We start from the raw sequence: 27,273 nt of genomic DNA on the forward strand, positions 1-27,273 counted from the left end.
CAGCATTGCATGCTGTGCTCTTGGTGTGACCCTAGGGAGAGTAGCAATGGTACTAAGTTTCCTCCATTTGTAGGCAATTTCTCTTACTGTGGACTGTCAAACACTCAGGTCTTTAGAAATGCTCTTGTAGCCTTTTCCAGCTTCATGCATCTTTACAATTCTTCAAAGGTCCTCTGAAAACTGTTTTAATTGAGGCATAGTGCACATAAATAGATCTTTCCTGAGAAGGTAGGCTCTGTCAGTAACCTGGCTTAGTGTGTCTTTTTTTAAATATGGGGCAGGGCACTTATAGAACCCACAACTCCAATCTCATCCCATTCATTGGAACACCTGACTCCAAATAGCTTTAGTAGAAGGATCACATATATTTTCCAACAAATACATGTAATATTGGATCATTTTTCTCAATAAATAAATGAACAAGTATAATGTTTTTGTGTCGTCTATTTAATTGTGTTCTTTTTATCTAGTTTTAGGACTTGCATGAAGATCTGATCACATTTTAGGTCATATTTATGTAGAGAAAGAAAATTCTAAAGGGTTCACAAACGATCTAGCACCGCTGTATATCTGTATATTTTTTTCAGGTTTTCCCGCAACATTCCAAGAAATGAGGGTTCCTAGGCTAATTACCCAATATAATCTGAGCCTAACGTGTGAGTGCTTAAGTCTGTGGACAGCTGAGTGGAATATGGGAAGATTGGTGTAAATGAGTGCAGCTGACTCAGTGGGCCAAATTGCCTGTTTTCATGCTGTATGACTGACTATGACTTTTCTACATGGTTCTATTCATATAGCGTTTTGTTTGTTTTTTGAAATAGCTCTCCCATTCTTCTGGATTTATGCTTTTTCAGGACTTTACACTGCCTGCTGATCTATATTATAGTTGTTTGTCCACAAAAATCAACACCTCAGATGATCAAGCTAAAAGAAACATTGTGTTCTAAAATTCTACAATTCCTATTTACTAACAATACCAATTTTTCATACCTGCAATATTATTGCTGTGCGTTCATCCACGGTTATAACAGCATAGTGATCTGTTCCCCCAAATAAGCGTAACGTTTCATTAGTGGTTCTCTCCAAAAGAGTGATATTGTACCTGTAATGTCAAATAATATCAGTAATACAGTTAGATTTATCAATCCATATATTTCAAGTAACCATTGTAACTATTAACTACTGTTCAAGATACAAAGCATGTTAAATTTTCATTTGTGAATTGTATGCCACTGCCTATTTATAGTCTGTAGCTATCAATTACAGATTAAACAAATAAATAACTGAAATTCTTTTCATTATTTAAAAATAAAACTAAACAGGCAATGTTTCTTATTTCTATTAAAAAAGAAAATAATTAAATTTGTGTACTTATTGTGTATTTGAAAAAATGCAAGCACGAAGCTGTAAATTATTACGCTGGAGATTTATCAATACGATAGCAAAGTTGATCGTTTTAAGCAAGAGACGTTAACAAAGATTTACCATATTCTAGTTGAACTAATGTTCTTCCACACTGTAGATATACACAAATCAGGGAGATGCAACATGAACTACCACATCATGAAATCTACACTTCTGCTCAGTGAAAGCGAACATATATGCAAAATGAGTAGATCATGAATTTGGCATTGGAAAGAGATCAAATATTTTGACTACAGATTGTTTGCTCATTAATTATTTGAACTTATTGTTCCTTAATCACCACAACTTTGAAATCTAGATATATGTTTCTATTAATAGTTGGCAATTGCAGGACTTCAACCAGGTAAGAGATTGCTAAGTCAGGATTGTGTGCAACTTGGAGAGAATCTACAGGTGATGGTGTTCCCTTGTGTCTACTGTCCTTGGCCTTCTTGGCTGGAGAGGTCATAGCTTTGTAAGGTACAGTCAGAGTATCTAAGCAAACAACCACAATGCACTCTGTAGGTTAGCTGTTTGGAAAAAACTGCTATTCAAGCAGACTGTGTTGATTCTAGAAGATGCTGACCTTAAGTGTTGTTTGACCTATAATCATGATGCGCTTTGTAGATAGTGGAGAGACTTTGCGATGTCAGGCAGTAAATTACTTGCTGAGATCTGCAGCCAGAAAACCAGTTCTTGTAACCAGATAATTTGAGTTTATGTTTAATATGGCTCACTAGGATGGCACTGATGAGGGATACAGCAATTTAAAAAAATGCTACAGGGAAAATGGTCAGAATGTCTCTTGTTAGTAGTAATTCACCAGAACTTTTGTTGCACAAATGATACTTGCTATTTATCAGCCTGTACCCAAATGTTGTCCAGATTGTTGCATGTGTTTTTTTGAAGAATTACAAAGAAATGACAGCTAGAAATTACAGCATTTCCCATTAACTACTCAACAAGTCTTGTAGTAAGCTGCTGGCAGGCCTTTGGATTTGGGGGGGGGGGGGAGAAGAATGGGGCTAAAACTTAAAGACAATTATGTGGGTGTGAAACTAGCTAAAGTGAACTGGTAGATCAGGTTAAGGCATTCATTAATCAAGATGCAAAGGCAAACATTTCAAGGCCTTTTGTGACACAGAATAGATATTTTCGAAAGAGAAAAAGATTGAGTAGAAATGAGGATATATATATAACACTAGAGGTCATGCATTTAAGGTGAAAGGGGTAAGTTCAAAGGAGTTGTGTGGGACAAATTTATTTACACAAAGAGATGGGTGCCTAAAATGCACTGCCTTCACCATAAATGCCTCCATTGTATTTGCCAGGAGTGATGGTACTCTTAAATAGGCACATGAAAATGCAGAGAATATAGGGATATGGACCTTGTTTAAGCAGAAGGAACTTAGTTTAGTTATGTACTTAAATAATAGTTGAATACATCTGGCACACCAAATTTTGGGGTAAGGGGGTCTTTTCCTATTCTATACTATTCTATGTTTTGAATGTTAGGTCCAGCAACCTTGGCTAAATGCAAAAGTTGCAGGTTGTATCAAATTTAAAGAGAAAACATATTGTACCAAGGTGAGAAGGTTGGATAGAATCTGAATAATAGCAAAGAATGACAAAACATTAAGGAAGGGAAAAAAAGATAAAGCTAGCGAGAAGTAGAAAGGCAGAAAGCAATAGTTTCTATAGGTACTTAGTAAACTAAAATAAGTTAGTCAGCTAGTCAAACTAAACTAAAATAAAGCTAGTCAGAAATATAAAAGCAAATAATAAGTTTTTTTATTGATATCTGCAAAAGTAAAAAATTAAAGTGAACTTTGATCCAAAAGAATTTGAGTCTGGGGAATTAATAAAGGTAAACAAAGAAATGACAGATAAATTACAAATATTTACACCAGAGTTTAACATGGAGGATACAAGTAACATCCTCGAAAAAGCTGCAAATCAGGAGCTGGAAGAAACAGAAGAAGAAATTCAGGAAACTTACAATCACTGGGGAAGTTGGACTGAGTAAACTGTTGGAGCTGCAGGCTGACAAACTTACACATCAACAAATCTCCAGATCCTCATGGATCTCCACATTTGGGCAAGAGTTTATGAGATTAGAAAATAACAAGTATTGCTCTTTTGTTACAAAAAGGTAGGAAACTTTAAGCTAGTTACTGATATTGGTATTGATTTATTATTGTCACGTATACCAGGAAACAATGAAAAGCTTTTGCTTGAGTGCCAATAAGACACATTGTTCCATATATAAAGTACATTGAGGTAGAATAAAAAGAAAACAGAAAGCAGAATATAATGTTGCAGTTACAGAGAAAGTACAGTAGACAAATAAAGGGTAGCAAAAACATGGGGATACAACCGCCGGTAAATTACCTTTCTAAACGCATTTGATTTGATACCTATTGTAATTAAAAGTTATGAGAAAATAAATGTTCATAGTGTAGGATGCAAAGAAGACTGACAGGAAGAAAGAGTGAAAGAATAATTGTGTCTTTTTCTGGCTAGCAAGATACGTTCATTGGTGTTTTGCAGGGATCAACGCAGGGGCCTTTACGTTTAACAAGTAATATAAATAACTAGGATGAAGGAACTGAAAATTTTGGTTGCTACATTTACCAATGGCACAAAAAAAGGAAGGAAAACAAATAGTGAAGAAATTGAGGTTATAAACGGATATACATTCAATGGCCACTTTATTAAGTACACCTGCTCGTTAATGCAAATATCTAATCAGCCAAACATGCGGCAGCAACTCAATGCATAAAAACATGCAAAAATGGTCAATAGGTTCAATTGTTGTCCAGTACAAACATCATAATGGAGTAATAATATGATCTAAGTGATTATGACCATGGATTGATTGCTGGTGCAGGATAGGGTGGTTTGGGTATCTAAGAAACGGCTGATCTCCTGGGATATTCATACACAACAGCCTCTAGAGTTTACAGGTAATGGTGCAAAAAACAAAAAATATCCAGTGAGCAGCAGTTCTGTGGGTGAAAATGCCTTGTTAATGAGGTCAGGGGAGAATGGCCAGACTGATTCAAACTGACAGGAAGGTGACAGAAATTTCAAATAACCACGCATAACAACAGTGGTGTGCAGAAACACATCTCTGAATGTACACTACCTTGAACCTTGAAGTGAACAGTTTATAGCAGTAGAAGACCACACCAGGTTCCACTCCTGTACCTAATAAAGTGCTTACTAAGTGTAGATGTGATAAATGAATGGGCAAATGTCTGGTGAATGGAGCATAAAATTGGAAATTGCAAAGCTGTCCATTTTGACAGGAAAAATAAAAAATAATTCTCGAAAAGTTGGGAGGTTGCAGAGCTCTTACAGGTAGCAGGATTCGTGCATCCTAATGCATGGGCCACATATGGCTATTATGTAAGTACACTGAAACCTCTGCCCTTCACTCTGCTGTACACTACTATGTCTGAATGTGCTGTGGGCTATAAAAATGAAGTGATTAAAGTGATCTCAATACTGCATGGCTGTAAGGAGTGATTCACAAAGCCAAGATGTGATGACTGCCTATGATGTCTGGTGTAGGATAGGTTGGAGCAAACAGTGCTGTGCATCTGAACTCACCCCATCCACCCACTGTGGTAACTTCCATCATTTTCAACAGGATCCTATCACTAAACACATCTATTCCTCCACCCCACTCTCCTTTTGCCACAGGGATCACTCTCTACATAACTCTCTTATCCACTTGCTCCCCTTCCCTCCCACTTATCCCTGCAAGCAGGACAAGTGCTACACCTTCCCCCACACCTCCTCCCTCACTACCATTCAGGGCCCAAAACAGTCCTTCCAGATGAGGTAGCACTTCATTTGCACTTCTATCAGGGTCATCAATTACATCTGGTGTTCCCAGTGCAGCTGCCTCTATATTGGTGAGACCTGATGTAAGTTAAAGATCGCTTCATCGAGCACTGCCACTCTGCTTACTGATTTTAATTCTACTTCCAATTTCCATTCCAACAACAGAAGCCTTCTACCTGACAGCATGGACATTGATTTCTTTAACTTAAGAACACAAGAGATAGGAGTAGGAGTAGGCCACCTGGCCTGTTGAACCTGCTCTGCCATTCAATAAGATCATGGCCAATCTGACCATGGACTCGTCTCCATCTACTTGCCTTTTCCCCATAACCCTTAATACCCCTACTATGCAAAAATCTATCCAATCTGGTCTTAAATATATTTACTGAGGTAGCCTCCACTGCTTCATTGAGCAGAGAATTTCACAGATTTTCCTTGAGAAAAGCAGTTCCTCCTCATTTGCCCTGAATTTACTCCCTCTAATCTTGAGGCTATGTCTGTTAGTTCTAGACTCACCTACCAGTGGAAACAACTTTCCTGACTCTATCTTATTTATTCCTTTCGTAATTTTATATGTTTCTATAAGATCTCCTCTCATTCTTCTGAATTCCAGTGTTTACAGTCCCAAGCAACTCAATATCTCCCCATAGTCCAACCACCCATCTCTGGAATCAACCTGGTGAACCTTCTCTTCACAACCTCCAAAGCCAGTATATCCTTCCTCAAGTAAGGAGACCAGAACTGCACAAAGTACTCCAGATGTGGCCTCACCAGTATCCTGTACAGTTGCAGCATAACCTCCCTGCTCTCAAATTCAATCCCACTAGCAACGAAGGCCAACATTCCATTTGCCTTCTTTATATTTGCTATATAGCTTCTGCTATGTTTGCAAACCAACCTCTTGTGATTCATGCACAAGCACTCGCAAGTCCCTCTGCACAGCAGCATGCTGCAATCTTTTACCATTTAAACAATAATCTGCTCTTTCATTTTTCCTTCCAAAGTAGATGACCTCGCATTTACCAACATTATACTCCATCTGCCAGACCCTTGCCCACTCACTTGACCTATCTATACCTCTCTACAGACACTCTGTATCCTCTGAACAATTTTCTTTTCCACTCAATTTAGTGTCACCAGCAAACTTAGACACACCATATTCAGTCTCTGTATATTGTAAACAGTTGTGTGTACAGGAGCTGCCTTTACTGAATCCGTGCTGTGTCTACATGATGGATCCATTACTTTCCAGATGCCTCACTATTTCTTCTTTAGTGGTAGCTTTAAGCATTTTCCCAACTACAGATGTTAAATTAACTGGCCTATAGTTACCTGCCTTTTGCTTACATCATTTTTTGAACAGTGGCATGATATTCACTTTCTTCCAATCCGCTAGGACCTGCCCCGAGTCAGAGAACTTTGATAAATTATCACTAAAGCCTCAACTATAATCTCTGCCATTTCTTTCAGTACCCTGGGATGCATTCCATCAGGACCAAGGGACTTGTCAATCTTTAAGCCCATAAGTTTGCTCAGCATTATCTCTTTAGTGATAGCTGTTGTATCGCGGTCCTCATCTCCCATTGCATCCATATCATCTCTTTTTAGCACGTTAGACGTGTCCTCCACCGTGAAAACTGATACAAAATAGTCATTCAAAGCCTCGGCGATTTCCTCATTTCCTAATATCAATTCCCTCTTCTTGTCCTCCAAGGGACCTATCTTCACTTTAGCCACCCTTTTCCATTTTATATAATTATACAAAGTTTTACTATCCATTTTTATATTTTGTGCTAATTTCTCCTTCCTTTCCTTTCTCTTTTTCTGTTCCCCATTCTGGCTCCACTCTTACCATTCCTCTTCACCTGTCAACACCTCCCTCTGTTGCCCCTCCTCTGTCCCTTTCTTTCATGGTCCCCTCTCCTCTCCTATCAGATTCCTACTTCTTCAGCCCTTTTACCTCTTCTGTCTATCACCTCCCAGCTTTTTGGGTCATTCCCCTTCTCTCATCCACTTACCTAGTTTCATCTATCACCTGCCAGCTAGAAGTCCTTCCCCTTCCCACCTTATTCTGAATTCTTTTCCCTACCTTTCCAATCCTGATGAAGGGTTTTAGCCTGAGAAGTCAACTGCTTATTCTCCCCATAGATACTGCCTGACCTGCTAAGTTTTTCCAGCATTCTGTGTGTGCTAACAGTGTAGCTGTCTGGTGCAGGATTGTGGGGCTTTTGTGGGTAACCTGTCAGGTATATGCCATTCTTGAGGACCAGCACCAGGTTATTTATGTCTTGATAGATGCTGGGTTCCTTTTCCCTGCATCTTCGCCACCAAACCCAATTCTAAAAGCCTCTCCCATCACCTCTTGCTGGATGCGGTGGGAGCTTCTGTCACCCCTCTCCAACTCGTATCCCTCAGCCCTCCTTATGGTCACAAGCTCCATGACCACAACCAAAATATCAAAGCAAACAAGTGAAAAGTTACTATGTCTAGACCGGATTGCAGAGCAGAGGTTATAATCAGGTTAGTTGTAATGTTATTAAGTGACAGAGCAGGCTCAAGGGATCAATTAGCCTACACCTGCTCCTAATTTGTAAATGGAACTGTATATAAAAGGATCATGAAGGTCCAAAATCCCAGAAAGTGGGAAATAACCAAATCTATTAGAAATCTTCCACAATTCCGATCTAAGTATTGCATTAGTCAACAACTGGTCAAAAGAACTACCTTGACTCCAGAATTTGGAGCACAGTTGGAGAATTCAACAAGCCTTCAGATATCAGGAATGTATGAGGAATGTGAAGCTCCATCAGTGAGAACTCAGAGTGAATGGCTGATATATTTCCTTAAGAACAAAAAGAAGTGTTATTCATTGAATTATAGGAATGTACTATACAGAAGGATATCTTTTAACATTAAGTTCGGTAAAAATCAACACCAAGCTATCATTTCAAGCTGAGAATCTGTAGTTATGAAATGTCCTGGGAGCAGATTAAGAACCAGGTTTGAAGTGATTGGGCAAATGAATGTTGGGACGACTGGTGAGCATTCTGAAATTATGTAAATAATAGCACATATTAATTCAAATAAGAACCTGTTTTCAGTTCTTATTATAAATTGTAAATTGCAAGCAGTAAATTGAAGTTAAAAGCACACCTTTGCAAATAAACAATACTGGTGGAGCGCAAGCTGGCCCATAGACTAAGACATGGTTTGCAAAATGGTGACCATATTATATTTGCATATGCATCAGCTAAACATTAAGACAATGTGGTTGTGTTAATTGGACTGCATCAATCCAGGCAAATATGGGTTTAAACAATTTACATCATTGTAAACAAGTTCAAGGAAGCTTGCAGACGAGACTACTATCACTTAGCACATCAAATAGCTGATCTATTGTATACTGAGAAAGCACAAACACAAATCATGAGCATCTGGCTCTCTGTCTGTAAGAAGTTTTTAAGAATATCTGTGGCAATTAGTTTGTCTCAGCAGGGGTATTTGAATGTTCAGAGGTGCCTCTCACTGCATAACTCGAAGTGTTAACGTAAAATATTGAAGAAAATTATGTCATTGCTAGTGAAATTGCATTTAATAGAAACATAGAAAATAGGTGCAGCAGTAGGCCATTCGGCCCTTCGAGCCTGCACCACCATTCAGTATGATCATGGCTGATCATCCAACTCAGAACCCTGTACCTGCTTTCTCTCCATACCCCCTGATCCCTTTAGCCACAAGGGCCATATCCTCTTAAGTATAGCCAATGAACCGGCCTCAACTGTTTCCTGTGGCAGAGAATTCCACAGATTCACCACTCTCTGTGTGAAGAAGTTTTTCCTCATCTCGGTCCTAAAATGCTTCCCCTTTATCCTTAAACTGTGACCTGTACAATCCCTTTAGAATTTTAGGCGTTTCAATAAGATCCCCCCTCAATCTTCTAAATTCCAGTGAGTATAAGCCTAGTCGATCCAGTCTTTCTTCATATGAAAGTCCTGCCATCCCAGGAATCAATCTGGTGAACCTTCTCTGTACTCCCTCTATGGCAAGAATGTCTTTCCTCAGATTAGGGGACCAAAACTGCACACAATATTCCAGGTGCGGTCTCACCAAGGCCTTGTAGAACTGCAGTAGAACATCCCTGCTCCTGTACTCAAATCCTTTTGCTATGAATGCCAACATATCATTTGCCTTTTTCACCGCCTGCTGTACCTGCATGCCCACTTTCAATGACTGGTGTACAATGACGCCCAGGTCTCGTTGCATCTCCCCTTTTCCTAATCAGCCACCGTTCAAATAATAATCTGTTTTCCAGATTATCCAGGTTATTTTTCAGAAACAGCAGTAATCACCTGCTGTTTCCTTTGATCTTAAGGGTATAAAAATGTGATGACTTTTGAGTTTGTGAGACTCTACTGAGATGGTCTGCAGAAGAATATCTGCTTGTTGTGATGAATAAAGACCTCCATATTACCAGCTTCGGTGTCTCTCCAGTTATTTAGATTACAGTCACAACAGGGATATCCTTCAATTTACTGTTGTTATATTATTGCAGAAGCTGCATTTAAAATGCCATGTAACAACTACAGCTTTGATCAATTCATCTGTTTGATAGATGAAGAGACAGGTCTGTGATTCTAAGGTGGTTATTCTCAACACACTCTGCCCATACAAGTCTAGTCAAGGACAAGGATGCCAGTTTTATCGTTTTCCATTTCTTGGTCAGTAAGGCTTGCAGATTAGTATACTCATGAAATCATTCAATACTACATAAATGTGATGAAAGATTGAGCCTCCACCATGTTTAAAGTAGATGAATTTCATACGTTCACTGCTCAAGCTAAAAAAAACAGTAAGTATTTACAAAGAAAATGTGAGATAACTGTCCCATTATTGATACCTCTACCTGAGAATTACTTAATGAAGTACCCAGGGGAATAGTAGACTTTATACCTTCAATAGAAACTCTTACTATTTTCACTTACAAGCGTGAAATATTAATTTAATATTTAATATAAAGATGGATTTAATAGTGTACAAATTCATTCACAGAATTCTAATAAACTTTCTTTACAGAAATTATTACCTGTGTCTGGACCTCTGGGTACTACAGTTTTAAAGATGATATGATTTATATTTTTTTGCTTGCAGAGCTCAGCCCAGCTTGAGTTCTCCACATAATCATACTCTACCACCAAAGAGAACTGAATCCAAGGAAAATCTGCTCCAATGTGATGACTATAAACTACCAAACAGGAATAATTTTCTAGACTGGAACAGAACAAGGCAGGTAAACATGACATAGCAAAGAAAAATGAACAAATGAGCTTTTAAATTAGGAACCCACTTACCCATTTGCAAAGTTCAAAGTAGGTTTATTATGAAAGTATATATATGTCACAATATATTATTTTTAAGAATAATTTTCTTGCAGGCATTCACAGCAGAACAAAATAATACAATAGAGCTAATGAAAAACTACACACAAATGTACAAAAAAGACAAACAGCATAAATAAAAACAATAAATAAAACTGAGAACTTGAATTATAGAGTCCTTGAAAGTGGGTCCATAGGTTGTGGATCTGTTCAAAATTGAGGTGTGTGAGGTTATCCACGTTGATTCAGGAACCTGATGCTTGACGGGCTATAACTATTTCTGAACCTGGTAATGTGGGACCTAAGGTTCCTGTGCCTCCTTCCTAACAAAAACATCAAGAAGAGAGCAGGACCTCAATGGTGGGGGTCCTTGATGTTGGATGCTGCTTTCTGATTGTAGCATTTCTTACAGATGTGCTCAACAGTTGTGAGGGCTTTGCCTGTAATGGACTGGGCTGATGTGATTGTATCATTAACTCCACTTTTCCTTCTACCTGTGATAACCATTCACTCCCTTATCTACCTCTGCTCGAAAAAAAATCAAAGGTGTTGCCTTCACTGTGCATTTATGGAGAGAGTTTCAAATACTCATGATTATGATTTTAACTCATTGCTACCTTAAAAGAACAATCACTTTTTTTTTACTACTAACCCGTAGTTGTAAATCCTCCCACAAAATCACCCTCACTACATTCACCCAGTAAAGATCACTCAGGGTCTTATATATTTCTCACTCTTCTAAACTTCAGTGGATACAAGCTTAGCAAATATTTCCTGATAGTGAACTTGCACATTCCACTTATTAATCTCATAACCATTCTGTGAACTGTTTACAAAACATTAACATTTGCCTTGCATAAGGAGGTCAATACTATATACAGTACTCTATCTCTAAATCTTTATTATCTTATAACAACATAGAAGAAAACCATTCAACCAGGAACTCTCTTTCTCAAAGGGTCCTTCTTTTGCCCAAATAAGCAATCCCATTAGTTCTTTTTCCTCTTTATCGCTGCAATTTCTGCATGCCCATCAACATGATTCATTATTTATGCTATTAACCTATATTAAGACATATTTTATAGTTACCAATTAACCTACCAGCACACCTTTGGGATAAGTGAGGAAATTGGAAAACCAAGAAAATGTATAAATTCCAAACAGATAACACCAAAATCAGGATAAAACCTCAGTTAATGGAACTGTCAGGCAGCAATACTAACTGGTGTTGCAGCATGATACCCTCAGTATTAATAATTATAATTAATAAAGTACACCTCACAATTGAAATGGATTTAAGGTTTTTATGGATCAGTGATAATAGGTGCTATCTATATCCAATGTAACCATAAAGTATTATTTCTGCTGGTTGTGCAGCTGAGTTAAGAAGTTTATTTGTGCAATGTTGTTACTGTAAACTTGAATTCCTAGTATCTGGGCTTTATCTAACCCTTTACACTTTGGATACACTGCTATGAAATGCCTTGAAATATTTTACTATGTCAAAGTCACAATACAGATGTTATCTATTACCTATTGATTTTTGCTTCGCTGTTAGCCATGCTCTCAAATAATACATCCCTTCTTCCCACCCTGCAGACTGGGACAGTAAAATTTTGTTTAAATCATTTCATTCAACAACACAAGATGCCTCTTGCCAGTAAAGTAAATTTGGAACCAGAATCCTGAAGAGCATGGTGAGCATTGCTTTTTTTTAGCTACAGTAGAACCACATAAATAAAACAGCTTACTTGTGAAGAATGTGTAGATAATGAATTGATCTATTCTGTCCAATTCTTCCATTTGCAGAACAGAGACAGACCATTCAACTCATCAAGTCCTTATCAACACCTTGTTAGTGGAATCAGCTCATCCAACACCCCATCTTCTCTAAGTCCTGCAAATCTTTTTGCAGCCAATCAGCGTCATTCACATCTCCTAGTTAATGATCCCTCTGCTAACTGGGAGTAGTTTCTCTTTACCTACATTGTCTGTCCTCTACTAGGTTTCATTGCCCCAAAGCCCCACAATCTCAACCATTTCAAAAACAACCCCAGACTTTCAAGTTTATTTAAATAACCTAAACCCTTCATTCATTAAATCATTTTAGTCAACTTTATCTGAACCCTCTCTAAAGTCTTTATATTGTTACGTACTCGTGACACATGACAGTGGTACCCTTGTCACGTGACTGGGGTTGAAGCTATACTGGACTTAAAGTAATGGTCTTGTGATGGTGGAGTGACGCCATTTTCCCGCCAGTAGAGATCATGTGACAGGTTGTTTTTTTTTTTACAGGGTATAAAAGGAGGACCCCTCCCTGTGAGGAGGGGCAGTTTGTGGCAGGATTTGCCATGTTGACTTCATGCCACTCCGTAATTTAATGTGATGACGCAGTTTAGTTGAAAGATGAAGTTTTATCTAATGCCTAAAGTTTAAAAGGTCATTGCCAGCAGTTTCTTTACAATACTGCTAGTTGAGAATCAGTGGAGAGTGAAAATCGGAGTTCGGGAGTTAAAGATTGAGGAGAATCTATTTTGACGGTGAAACGCGTTCGACCTTGTTTAATCCTTATTCGGAAGGAATTCGTTGACTGTTCTCGTGTTAATCTCTGCGGGATAGCAGAAAAGATTGAGGACAGTATGATAAAGGAAAGGTCAGTGCCTTTAAGCCGTTATGTTTCGTAAATTCTTCGTGGGAAAAGTTCAACTTCGGGGATCGAAGCAAAACAATGTGAAAGAGAATCTAAATCGTCTTAAAAAGTCTCTCCCTTAAATGGACCGTGAGCATTTTGAACTTGTGGCAATCCTACTTTAAAGAACTGTTTTTGCAACATCGCTTTAAGAACTGTTTGAGCTGCATTGCTTTAAGCACAGCAGCTGATTTCTGGTTGCGTTAGTGTTTGTTTACTTTTGGGGGATTTGTTTTCAGTGTTTAATAAACGTGTTATTTGTTATATAAACCCTTGCCTAACTCATATATTTATTGTTGCCTGAATACGTAACAATATCTTGACACATCTGCACCAGGTGTATTGAGCTGCAGCTCCTTAGGGATCGGGTTAGGGAACTGGATATGCAGCTCGATGACCTTCGTCTGGTCAGGGAAAGTGAGGAGGTGATAGAGAGGAGCTATAGGCAGGTAGTCACACTGGGGCTCGGGAGGCACATAAGTCAGGAGAGGGAAGGGCAGGAATCAGATGCTAGAGAGCACTCCTGTGGCTGTCCCCCTTAACAACAAGTACTCCTGTTTGAGTATTGTTGGCGAGCACGGCCTGCCTGAGAGAAGCAACAGTGGCCGCCCCCGGCACAGAGTCTGCCCCTGTGGCTCAGAAGGGTAGGGAGAGGAAGAAAGCAGCAGTAATAGGGAACTCTATAGTTAGGGGGTCAGACAGGTGACTATGTGGACACAGGAAAGAAACATGGTTGGTATTTTGCCTCCCAGGCGCCAGGGTCTGGGAGGTTTCTAATCACATCCACGATACCCCGAAATAGGAAGGTAAACAGCCAGAGGTCGTGGTACATATTGGTACCAATGACATAGGTAGGAAAAAGGAGGAGGTCCTGAAAAAAGACTACAGGCAGTTAGGAAGGAAGTTGAGAAGCAGGACCTCACAGGTAGTAATCTCGGGATTACTGCCTGTGCCACACAACAATGAGTATAGGAATAGAGTGAGGTGGAGGATAAATGAGTGGCTGAAGGATTGGAGCGGGGGAAGGGATTCAGATTTCTGGAACAATGGAACCTCTTTTGGGGCAGGCATGTCCTGTACAAAAAGGTCAGGTTGCACTTGAATCTAAGGGGGACCAATATCGTGGCAGAGAGGTTTGCTAAGGCTACATGGAGAGTTTAAACTAGAATTGTTGGGGGGTGGGAACCAAACTGAAGTGACGGAGGAAGAGGCGGTTGGCTCACAAATAGAGAAAGCTTGAAGACAGTGTGAGAGGGAGGATACATAGGTGATAGAGAAGGGATACACTCAGACCGATGGGTTGAGATGTGTCTATTTTAATGCAAGAAGCATCATGAACAAAGCAGATGAGCTTAGAGCATGGATCAGTACTTGGAGCTATGATGTTGTGGCTATTACAGAGACATGGATGGTTCAGGGGCAGGAATGGTTATTTAGAGTGCCAGGCTTTATATGTTTCAGAAAGGACAGCCGGGGGTGGGGGGGGGTGCAAAAGAGGTTGGGGCATGGCACTGCCGATCAGAGATAGTATCACAGCAGCAGAAAAGGAGGAAGTCATGGAGGGATTGTCTACCGAGTGAATGTGGGTGGAAGTTAGGAACAAGAACTGGTCAATAACTTTACTGGGCTTTTTTTTATAGACCACCCAATAGTAACATGGACATCGAGGAGCAGATACGGAGACAGATTCTGGAAAGGTGTAATAATAACAGGTTTGTTGTGGTGGGAGATTTTAATTTCCAAATATTGACTGGTATCTCCCTAGAGCAAGGGGTTTAAATGGGGTGGAGTTTAATAGGTGTGTTCAGGAAGGTTTCCTGACACAATATGTAGATAAGCTTACAAGAGGAGAGAGTGTACTTGATCTGGTATTGGGAAATGAACCTGATCAGGTGTCAGGTCTCTCAGTGGGAGAGCATTTTAGAGATAGTGATCACAATTCTATCTCCTTTACCATAGCATTGGAGAGGGATACGAACAAACAAGTAGGAAAGTGTTTAATTGAGTAAGGGGAAATATGAAGCTATCAGACAGTAACTTGGAAGTATAAATTGGAACAGATGTTCTCAGGGAAATGTACAGCAGAAATGTGGCAAATGTTCCGGGGATATTTGTGTGGTGTTCTGCATAGGTACATTTCAATGAGACAGTGAAAGGATGATAGGGTACAGGAACCAAGGTGTACAAAGGCTGTTGGAAATCTAGTCAAGGAGAAAAGAAAAGCTTATGAAAGGTTCAAAAAACTAGGTAATGATAGAGATCTAGATTATAAGTTAGCAGGAAGGAGTTTAAGAATGAAAATAGGAGAGCCAGAAGGGGCCATGAGAAGGCCTTGGCGAACAGGATTAAAGAAAACCCCAAGGCATTCTGCAAGTATGTGAAGAGCAAGAGGATAAGACGAGAGAGAATGGGACCAAACAAATGTGACAGTGGAAAAATGTGTATGGAACCAAAGGAGACAGCGGAGGTACTTAATGAATACTTCACTTCAGTATTCACGACAGAAAAGGATCTTGGTGATTGTAGGAGTGACTCACAGTGGATTGAAAAGCTTGAGCATACAGACATTAAGAAAGATGTTATGTTGGAGCTTTCAGAAAGCATCAAGTTTGATAAGTCTCCAGGACCAGATGAGATCTACCCCAAGCTACTGTGGGAGGCAAGGGATGAGATTGCTGAGCCTCTAGTAATGATCTTTGCATCATCAATGGAGACAGGGGAGGTTCTGGAGGATTGAAGGGCTGCAGATGTTGTTCCCTTATTCAAAAAAAGGAAGTAGAGATAGCCCAGGAAATTATAGACCAGTAAGTCTTGCTTCTGTGGTTGGTAAGTTGATGGAAAAGATCCTGAGAGGCAGGATTTATGAACATTTAGGAGAGGCATAATAAGATTAGGAATAGACAGCATGGCTTTGTCAAAGCCTTACGAGCCTAATTGGTTTTTTTGAGGATATGACTAAACACATTGACAAAGGTAGAACAGTAGATGTAGTTGATATGGATTTCAGCAAGATATTTGATAAGGTACCCCATGCAAGGCTTATTGAGAAAACAAGGAGGCAAGGGATCCAAGGTGACATTGCTTTGTGGATCCAGAACTGGCTTGCCCACAGAAGGCAAAGAGTGGTTGCAGACAGGTCATATTCTGCATGGTGGTAGGTGAGAAGTGGTGTGCCTCAGGGATCTGTTCTAGGACCCCTTCTCTTTGTGATTTTTATAGATGACCTAAGTGAGGAAGTGGAGGAATGGGTTATTAAATTTGCTGATGACACAAAGGTTGGGGGTGCTGTGGATAGTGTGGAGGGCTGTCAGAGGTTACAGCGGGACATCAATAGGATGCAAAACTGGGCTGAGAAGTGGCAGATGGAGCTCAACCCAGGTAAGTGTGAGGTGGTTCGTTTTGGTAGGTCAAATATGATGGCAAAATACAGTATTAATGGTAAGACTCTTGGCAGTGTGGAGGATCAGAGGGATCTTGGAGTCCGAGACCATAGGACACTCAAAGCTGCTGCGCAGGTTGACTCTGTGGTTGAGAAGGCATACAGTGCATTGGCCTTCATCAATCGTGGGACTGAGTTTAAGAGCCAAGAGGTAATATTACAGAGCTGTAGGACCCTGGTCGAACCCCTCATGGAGTACTGTGCTCAGTTCTGGTCGCCTCACTACAAGAAGGATATGGAAACTATGGTAAAGGTGCAGAGGACATTTACAAAGATGTTGCCTGGATTGGGGAGCATGCCTTATGAGAATAGGTTGAGTGAACTCCGCCTTTTCTCCTTCGAGCGACGGAATATGAGAGGTGACCTGATAGAGGTGTATAAGATGATGAGCTATTGATCATGTGGATAGTCAGAGATTTTTTTCTAGGGCTGAAATGGCTATTGAAAGACAGCACATTTTTAAGGTGCTTGGAAATAGGTACAGAGGAAATGTCAGGAGTAAGTTTTTTTACACAGAGAGTGGTGAGTGTGTGGAATGGGCTGCCAGCGATGGTGTTGGAGGCAGATACAATAGGGTCTTTTAAGAGACTTCTGGATAGGTACATGGAGCTTAGAAAAATAGAGGGCTATGGGTAACCCTAGGTAATTTCTAAAGTAAGTACATGTTCAGCACAGCATTGTGGGCTAAAGGGCCTGTATTGTGCTGTAGGTTTTCTATGTTTCTATCTTTTCTATAGTATGGCACCAAGAAGTTGGCACAACTTTCTATCTGACCCTCTGTTCTTGCTACCAATTTGGAATTGTGCTGTTTAGTTTCTATTACCTGTTTCCATTCTTCCTAACAACACCAAGTTCCATGTACCATCTATCAGTACATTCGTTTGTGAAGCTGCTTGCCTCAACCCCTCCTTATCGTTATACATTAAACCAATTGTTTCCCTGATGCCATCCCACCCACATCATCATACCTGCAGTCCCTCTGCATCAGACTAACACAGCCCAACCAGGGTCCCAATGTGAGGAACAACGATTGAAATAAAATTTCACAAACCGGTTTAAAACTTTCTGGCAAGTCAAAGTGGCAGTTTCTTCAGGAAGAACTACAGCAGGTTTTAAGTCTACAAAACAGAAAGGTCACATGTTTCAAAAAGCAAGCCCATGAGCATTATGAGATCTTAAAGTAAAAGTGAGGTAAGAATCATGGAAAGGCTATCAGTGTTCATTATACTGAAGAAACTTTACAATAACTTTTGGAACATACAGTATAGAGCAACAAATAATCTGCTGGAGGAACTTGGGAGGAAAGGAATTGTCAATGCTTCAGGTTAAAATTTTGCTTCAGGACTGGTCCTTTCCTTTCCCCCTACAGGTCCTGCTGAGATCCAGCAACAGATCGTCTGTTGCTCTAGATTTCAGAATCTGCCGTCTCTTTTAATCTCTTTTGGAATATATATAGGAAAATTCATAAGATTCATTCAATGATTTTGTGCTCCTTGAAAGGGGTTATCATTTTAATAACCTGCAATTTAGTGTACAGACATTAAAATGTTGTATTTCATTCACGTATAACATTTTTAATGGAATACTATGCCATAATTACAGATTAACAACCTGTTTGGTCCTAAAAATCTATAGTTTGTATTGATTATCATTTCTCAAAAAACCTATATGTCTAAAATATTAGAAACTTGTTTTTTAAAAGTTCATTTACTATACTTCAAGACATTTCCTTGCATTTGTTCTAATCTTTGTTTTATATTTGTGGAATGCTTAAAGAGTTAGTAAATCCATTATTTTATTTCTTCATAGTTTGCTATCTCAAACTCATCACGTTTACTGGTTGTGCAATGTACTTGAATATCACTGTTGGTGAAAATAACAGAACTCTCAAAGCTAACATCTGAAATCAGAAAAGAGTACAACAATGCCAGGGGTCACAACAACTTTTGGGAAGCTTTCTGATCAGGTGAAAACTGTTGACTCCAAAAGACAGCCCACTATACTTTTTAGAAAGTAATGAGTAATTCAATGCTGCAAAGGAAAGGTCACCTATGCAAAAATATCAAATACTCTTTGTTGAGTTGAAAAGGATCCTTCATATGCAGCCTCCTTTTGAAGCTAATTCTGTTCAGAGGGCATATATGAATAGGTTTTTAGAAGCAAAGTTATATTTTGTGCAATCTGTGCATATTTAGCACAAATACAACAGTCAGTACATGATGAAAATTTCAGAAAAATCTGACAGACATGAACCCAATGTCTCACCTTCTATGTTGCTAAGGGTGTTCATCAGTGTAGCTCTACCACAGTCTGAATCCATCCTAATGATGATTACTACCTGCTCAAGAACAGTTATATTTAAAGCTGGGTGTACTTTAGAAAAGTTCAGATGCATCAACATTAGCATCACAAGTAAGTAATATAATGAATGAAAATTTCTGAATTTCTGCTTGTGTGAAAAAGGTTCAGGAAATGTTTGAAACTTAACATCTTTATATTGCCCTTCTCATTAACATTTTCAATAATAAGTTGATTGAAATTGTTTTATATCAATATTTTATATATCTTGCTTTAAAAGTCAATTTGCTAAGGAATAGTCTTATCAATTGATTATTCACAACTGATATCAACTATAACAGGATCTCAGGTTGACATTTTATGATAAGAAGACCCATCATCAACTCTAAACATTTGGGTCTAGCAATTCATGGTACATAGCACTAAGTAAATGACAACTCACCTTTCTCAGTGTCTTGGTGGTTTGTCAGTGAGCTTGGGGGAGGGTGTATTGGTTCCCATTGGATCTTAAGCCAGCGCATGCCAATTTTAAGTATAGAATGTAGAGATCTCACCTTCACATTTCTGGTAAGTTCATCATGATACTATACCTTCATGGCTCTGTCATTCTTGCTGTGTCGCTCCTATAGTGAGCTCTTCCTACCATCTCCTGCCTTCTGGCTGTGCTGGCACAAAGCAATACACTGCTTGGATATCCTCCAAGAGGTCTCCAAATTCAGACAGCTTGCACCCATCCACTTTGCCTCTCCTTCTTCATATCTTGTGACTAACATAATTTGCAACTGTTGTGTGTCTGTGCAGCACAAGTCTCTAAATACATCAAATCTGCACAGATTTCCACTGGAGGTATTAATTAAGGTGCACTACATTCCAAATTAGGATTCACTTGAAATAAAAAAATATGCTTGTGCTATCACACTAGAATCACAGTCCATTGGTATATTTTATAAAATACAGTGTAGGATAAAATATTATGCACTTTCCATGCACCTATTTGAGAGCAAATCGATCTTAAGGTCTCATTTTTCTTAATGCCATTGTTTGCACAAAGTGCAAATTAAAGGGATTAAGTCAGGAATACAGAAGTGAAAATGAAAAAGCCAGTCACTAACACTCCGTAATAAATGCTTGTTACATTTAATATTTGAGCAGGTTTACTTAAAGCATGATTCACTATTGAAAATCATCATTGCATTTTGTGTAATCAGATTCTGACATAAATGACAAAATAGTACTGTAAAGCTCTTTATGTTACCTCATTTTTTAAATTAATGGACAGCTTCTAAAAATGGCTTCCTACCTTGCGTTGACTCATGTGAGAGGCTTGTAACCTTTTTATTATCTGATTCTGAAGTTCAGCTACTTTGGGGTAACTCTCCTGTTTATTCTGACTTACATATTGCACAATGCGGAGTTTCTTCCAGATATCATCTAGACATGCACCTAAAGTGCTTATATACTTTTCTTTAGCTCTGAATAAGTAACCTGTAAATCAGGAATAAAATATTTCAGAAAATATGCAGCAAGTTTAGGCTTCAAAGTTAAAAAAGCAGACTTCACTTTATGTTGCTTAAGGTAGTCATGGTTGTGCAAAGGCTTAAGAATTAATATTAAGAATATCGTTTTGAAGGAAGACTTGTTTCACTCCACAGAAGAGTTCTGGATTTAAGGATTTCTAGAATTTTCAATATTTATTTCTATTTCCATGATCTGTAGTATCTTAGTTTTATAAAACTTTACAAAATTAGCAACTTTTGTGGCAAAATAACTTAGAAATTTGATGTTTCAGAATCAGAACAGGTTTCATATCACCAGAATATATCGTGAAATTTGTTGTCTTAGTGGCAGCAGTACAATGCAATACATAATAGTAGAAAAAAATGTAAATTACAGTGAATTATATATATATATACATACACATATACATACATACATATACACACACACACACACACACACACACAATTGTTAAATTAAATAAGCAGTGCAAAAATAAAAAAAGGAGTGAGGTAGCATTCATGAGTTCAATGTTCATTCAGAAACTTGATGGCAGAGAGTAAGAGCATGTTGAGCATGTGCCTTCAGGCATCTGTACCTCCTTTCTGATGGTTGCAATGAGAACAAGGTATGTCCTGGGTGATGTAGATTTCAGGATTTAATTTCAGGATGACAATTGAAAATGTACCCATTATGGGATGAGAAGTGATTAAAAAATATTTCTAGCTAACTTTATATCCTTCACTGTACATTTTGCACCATTAGTGACAGGTCCATATCTGACATGATTTCCACATTCAAATCAAATAACATTATTCCCCATACAAGGCTTCTCCTGGAGTATTAGCATAAAATGAATCCATGATACCTTGGAAGTGACTCTGTGGTAAAAGTGTTTACTAGCACAACACCACACTGAGACTCCACTAAACTAATTCCATTCCTAGCTTCTCTGAACATTGTATTAACTGCCCACCTTTCTCCTCTGACCCATTGCTCTTCCTTCAATCAGCCTAGATCACATCACTCTGACTCTCTAAATCAGCCAAGGTCCTAACTCCTATGATCCTTATCAACTCCTTCTGCCCATTGATCTTCTCAACAACTTTCCTTCTAATTGCCTCAAACCTCCTGAGCCACAAGACTCCATTTAGAGCCAGGATTTCTATCCATCCCTCCATCTTACCTTCAGCTGCTCCCCTGAACACTATCTTCACCTTTTTTTGGGCTCTGGTCTCCCCAAATCAAAACTCAACCACTTAACTAATTGCTGTTCCACTGACATTAAGCCTTGTTCTCGTCATAGACTAATGTCCTTCTCTTTCCATATCCCAATATCCCCCAATTCAAACTTGTGGTGAGTGCTATGCTTCAATTCCTTAAAGATTCAAATCCAGCCCAATATTCAGCAAGGGCTTGGATGGTAGTTAAGTTTGCAGAAATGGCCATAAGCCCAAAATGTTTATTCAGATTCAGATTTAACCCATCAATGCACAAAAACTTCAAGGCCAAGACTCTATATCACATGATGTGGTTTACACTAATTTTGCTGATGTATAACCATATAACATATAACAATTACAGCATGGAAACAGGCCATCTCCGCCCTTCTAGTCCATGCCGAATGTTTACTCTCAACTAGTCCCACCAACCTGCACTCAGCCCATAACTCTCCATTCCTTTCCTGTCCATATATAGTCGGCCCTTCTTATCCACGAATACCGCATGCACTAATTCAACCAACCGCAAATCGTGAAAACCCTGAAGTGCTCTTCCAGCACTTGTTGTTCGAGCACGTACAGACTTTTTTCTTGTCATTACTCCCTGAACAATGCAGTATAACAACTATTTTACATAGCATTTACATTGTATTAGGTATTATAAGTAATCTAGAGATGACTTAAAGTATATGGGAGGATGGGCGTGTGTTATCGTGGATCAGGATAAAAAAAAATCGTAAGTTCTCTTACTAAGTAAGTCAGAACAGGTACATCCAGTATTATTTATCGTCAGTTAGTCAAATGTTTGTCTTCGTATATAGTATATATTTTACCTTTCTATGCATATAAAACACTTAGGAATGTATGTTTCAGTGCCAGGCTCAGGAACGGAAGTTCCCAAGTTCGATCTAGTGACAGACTGCTCCCAAGTGCGCTCTCCACCGTACCAGGTTGATGTGTCGGACCAAAAGCCCAAAACCCCAAAACACAATAATTAAACCACTGCGTTGCTGAGTAATAATTGTTGCTTTCATCAGGGCAGAGCCTTTCACATTTTATCCTTTAAAATTGTTCCGATCATTGACCGACATAGCCTAACGTTTTTCCAATGACCGATGGCATTTCACCTCTTTCCGATTGCTTTATTATTCCCACTTTATTTTCAATCGTTATCATGATTATTTTTGTGAACAGAAACACTGCGGATTCAGATCTCTACCACTGGGTCCTAATGTCCACTGCACTGAGACTGGTTAAATAAGGTCTGGGGTTCCGCTGGGTCCCAAGGACCATCGTATTGAGACAGGTTGAATAAGGAACTTGAGCATCCACGAATTTTGGTATCTGCGAGGGGTCCCAGAACCAATCACTCGCGGATAAAGAGGACCGACTGTACCTATCCAATTTTTTTAAAATGACAATATTGAACCTGCCTCTACCACTTCTACTGGAAGCTCATTCCACACAGCTACCACTCTCTGAGTAAAGAAGTTCCCCCTCATGTTACCCTTAAACTTCTGCCCTTTAACACTCAACTCATGTCCTCTTGTTTGAATCTCCCTTGCTCTCAATGGAGAAAAGCCTATCCACGTCAACTCTATCTATCCCCTTCATAATTTTAAATACCTCTATCAAGTCCCCCCTCAACCTTCTACGCTCCAAAGAATAAAGACCTAACTTGTTCAACCTTTCTCTGTAACTTACGTGCTGGAATCCAGGTAACATTCTAGTAGATCTCCTCTGTACTCTCTCTATTTTGTTAACATCTTTCCTATAATTCAGTGACCAGAACTGTACACAATACTCCAAATTTGGCCTCACCAATGCCTTGTACAATTTTAACATTACATCCCAACTCCTATACTCAATGCTGTGATTTATAAAGGCCAGCATATCAAAAGCTTTCTTCACCACCCTGTCCACATGAGATCCCACCTTCAGGGAACTATGCACCATTATTTCTAGATCACTCTGTTCTACTGCATTCCTTAATGCCCTACCATTTACAATGTATGTCCTATTTTGATTATTCCTACCAAAATGTAGCACCTCACACTTATCAGCATTAAACTCCGTCTGCCATCTTTCAGCACACTCTTCTAACTGGCCTAAATCTCTCTGCAAGCTTTGAAAACCTACTTCATTATCCACAATGCCACCTATCTTAGTATCATCTGCATACTTACTAATCCAATTTACCACCTCATCATCCAGATTATTAATGTATATGACAAACAACATTGGACCCAGTACAGATCCCTGAGGTACACCACTAGTCACCAGCCTCCAACCTGACAAACAGTTACCCACCACTACTCTCTGGCATCTCCCATCCAGCCACTGTTGAATCCATTTTACTACTTCAATATTAGTACCTAATGATTGAACCTTCCTAACTAACCTTCCATGTGGAACTTTGTCAAAAGCCTTACTCTAGTCCATATGGACAACATCCACTGCTTTACTCTCGTCAACGTATCTAGATATATACATGTAGATGTCTACATATTAAAATGCATTTTCTCAATAACAGGAGCAAAGCTTTGCTGCAAAAAATATGACAGAAAACATGGAAATGTGAAAAAATGTGAACAGTATTAACATTTAAATAAATTTTTGTGCATTGAGTTCTTCTAGGTATTGACTAGATAGGAACAAGGAGCAGTATAGCACATGAAGAGGTCATTTGGCCACAATGTTGTGCTGAACAAACTAATTTATTAATACATACAGCATGCCCATCAAACTAGTCCCTTATGCCTATAAAATGGCCATATCATTCCATTTCCTGCACTTTCATGCCCCTATCTAATAGCCTCTTTCCTCCATCACCTCACCAGGCATCACATTCCAGACATCTACCACTCTCTCTGTGTAAAAACTTGCCCTGCACATCTTTTTTGGACTAAACCCCACCACCCCAACCTTAAATGCATATCCTCTTGTATTTGACATTTCAACACTGGGGAAAAGATAATGGCTGTCTACTCTATCTATGCCTCTCAAGATCTTATAAATTGCTATCAGATCTCCCCTCAGCCTCCACCACTCCACAGAGTGTCGAATCTGTTTTTATAGCACATGCCCTCTCATCCAGACAGCATCCTGGTTAGAAACTTCTGCACCCCTTCCAAAGCCTCACATCCTTCCTATAATGGGGTACTAATGTAATACTCTGGATAAGCCTAATTATTGCACATTGGTAAATTATTATTGTGTATATTATTATTCCGTACTTTATTATTAGTTAAGTCTGCACACTGCTAAGTGTATTTTTAAATGTTACTGCTGTAACGAAAGACTCTTCCCATTCAGGATCAATAAAGTTATTATTAGAGTTTTATAAAGATACAATACAACTTTGTCACTCTTGAACTCAAATCCTTGTCTAATAAAGGCAAGCCATACCAAAAATGCCTTCTTTGCTACCCTATCAATCTGAGTAGTCACTTTCAAGGCGCTAAGGACTCCAAGATCGTTCAGCATAATAATAGGGTCTTGATATTAATAGTCTTTCTACATTTGATTTCCTAAATTGCAACACTTTAAATCATCTTGAAACAAATTAACAGCATCCATCTTTCTCAACGAATGTTAACAATTTCATAGTTTAACTATTATAGAGTTTAGTAGCTTGTAGTTGGCCTTTTTTGACAGCAGTTAGTCTTTTAAAGTTTTTTATTTCAAAATAATTTAAAACAATCAAATGCAAGTATGAAATTCATATTCACAAGTGTGCTAGTTACCTTCAGGAATAATGTTCTTTATTTATCTCAAAATAAACTTCCATCTTGACTCAGTTACAGAAATTGATCTTTTGCTATGTACATACCTATTGTCGTGTCCAGGTCACACATCAATAGAAGATCACGTATGGTCACTAATAAATGAAGAAATGCTGCAAGCTTGTACAAGCGAATTTCATTTTCATTATGCTTATCTAGTACAGAAACAAATTGAAATTTTTATATGCCACTGAATATCTACTTTAAGTGTTGGTGCATTATCTGTAACTGAATATTCAAAGTTTAAAAACTTACATAAGTTACTTAAGACTAATATTCAGGAGCAATAGATTATGAAATTTAGTACATGGGCCTCCATTGTTAGAGAGTTAGAGTATAAAAATAAAAATGTCATACTTTAATTTTGCTGGATTTGGTGAGACAACACCTAGAGTATTGTGTAAATTCCTTAAAAATGTTATACAAGAGGGAGTGTAGTGAAGGTTCAAAAGACAAGTCTCTGTGATGGCAAGTCAGAGACAGGATTTTGTGGCCTATGCCTCTATATGCTGGTGCTTAGAAGGTTGAAAGATGACTTTTTGAATCATACATCCGAGGGCTCAACGGCATAGATGTAGGAGAAAGATTATTCAGCTGAGGATTCCAAATTAGGGGGAATCACAGTTATTTAAAAAAAAGGAAGCCCATTTAGGATTTAAGTGAGGAGAGCTGTGTATCTTTGGGATTCCTTAGCCCCAAGTTCCATGGAAGCTTAAGGTTCAAAGTAAATTTATTATCAAATTACATATATTGCCTATAAAATGTTTTCACACTCTTGGAAGTTTTCATGTTTTATTGTTTTACTTTTTGACACTGATCAACAGAAAAAGACAATACTTTTGTGTCAAAGTGAAAACAAATTTCTACAAAATTGGTTTAAATTTATTGCAATTATTAAACACAAAGTAATTGATTGAATAATTACTTAATCCCTTGATGTCAGTATTTTGCAGATGCACCTTTGGCAGCAATTACAGCCTTGAGTCTGTGTGGATAGGTCTCTATCAGCTATATACATCTGGACACTGCAATTCTTTACAAAACTACTCAATTTCTGTTGTGAGTGAACAGTCCTTTTCATGTATAGCCACAAATTCTCAATTGGATTGAGGTGTGGACTCTGACTTGGCCATGCCAAGACATTAACTTTGTTATTTTTAAGCCATTCCTGTGTAGCTTTGGCTTTATGCTTGTGGTCATTGCCTTGTTAGAAAACAAATCTTCTCCCAAGTCACAGTTCTCTTGCAGACTGCATCAGGCTTTCCTCCAAGATTTCCCTGTATTTTGCTGCATTTATTTTACCCTCTACCTTCACAAGTCTTCCAGGGCCTGGTGCAGTGAAGCATCCCCACAGGATAGTGCAGCCACCACCATTCTTTGCAGTAGGGATGGTGTGTTTTTGATCATATGCAGTGTTTGGCTTACATAGTGTTTAGTCTGATGGTCAAAAGGCTCAAGTTTGGTTTCAGACCATAGAACCTTCATCCAGCTGACCTCAGAGTCTCGCACATGCCTTCTGACAAACTCTAATTGAGATTTTGTGTGAGTTTTTCAACAGTAGCTTTCGCTTAGCCACTCTCCCATAAAGGTGCGACTGATGAAGCATCCGAGCAACAGTTGTAAGCACAGTCTCTCTCATCTCAGCCAATAAAACTTATAACTCCTCCGGATTTGTTATTGGTCTCTTGGTGACTGCCCTCACTAGTCCACT

The 27,273-nt window shown here is 38.8% G+C and overlaps 1 protein-coding gene across 1 annotated transcript in view; it reads right to left on the reverse strand.

Annotated features, from left to right (window-relative positions):
* LOC132396851 (protein shortage in chiasmata 1 ortholog) overlaps positions 1-27,273 on the reverse strand; it is a 145,144-nt gene that overhangs the window by 50,517 nt on the left and 67,354 nt on the right. Inside the window, exons 10-16 of the mRNA XM_059974832.1 lie at positions 25,610-25,717; positions 20,361-20,545; positions 19,028-19,100; positions 17,814-17,880; positions 10,340-10,524; positions 7,981-8,098; positions 991-1,102 (exon numbers count right to left, since the gene is read on the reverse strand). Coding sequence (XP_059830815.1) covers positions 991-1,102; positions 7,981-8,098; positions 10,340-10,524; positions 17,814-17,880; positions 19,028-19,100; positions 20,361-20,545; positions 25,610-25,717 — 848 coding nt within the window. The remainder of the gene's footprint in view (positions 1-990; positions 1,103-7,980; positions 8,099-10,339; positions 10,525-17,813; positions 17,881-19,027; positions 19,101-20,360; positions 20,546-25,609; positions 25,718-27,273) is intronic.

Source organism: Hypanus sabinus, chromosome 7, assembly GCF_030144855.1.
Source record: "Hypanus sabinus isolate sHypSab1 chromosome 7, sHypSab1.hap1, whole genome shotgun sequence".
Classification (NCBI taxonomy): domain Eukaryota; kingdom Metazoa; phylum Chordata; class Chondrichthyes; order Myliobatiformes; family Dasyatidae; genus Hypanus; species Hypanus sabinus.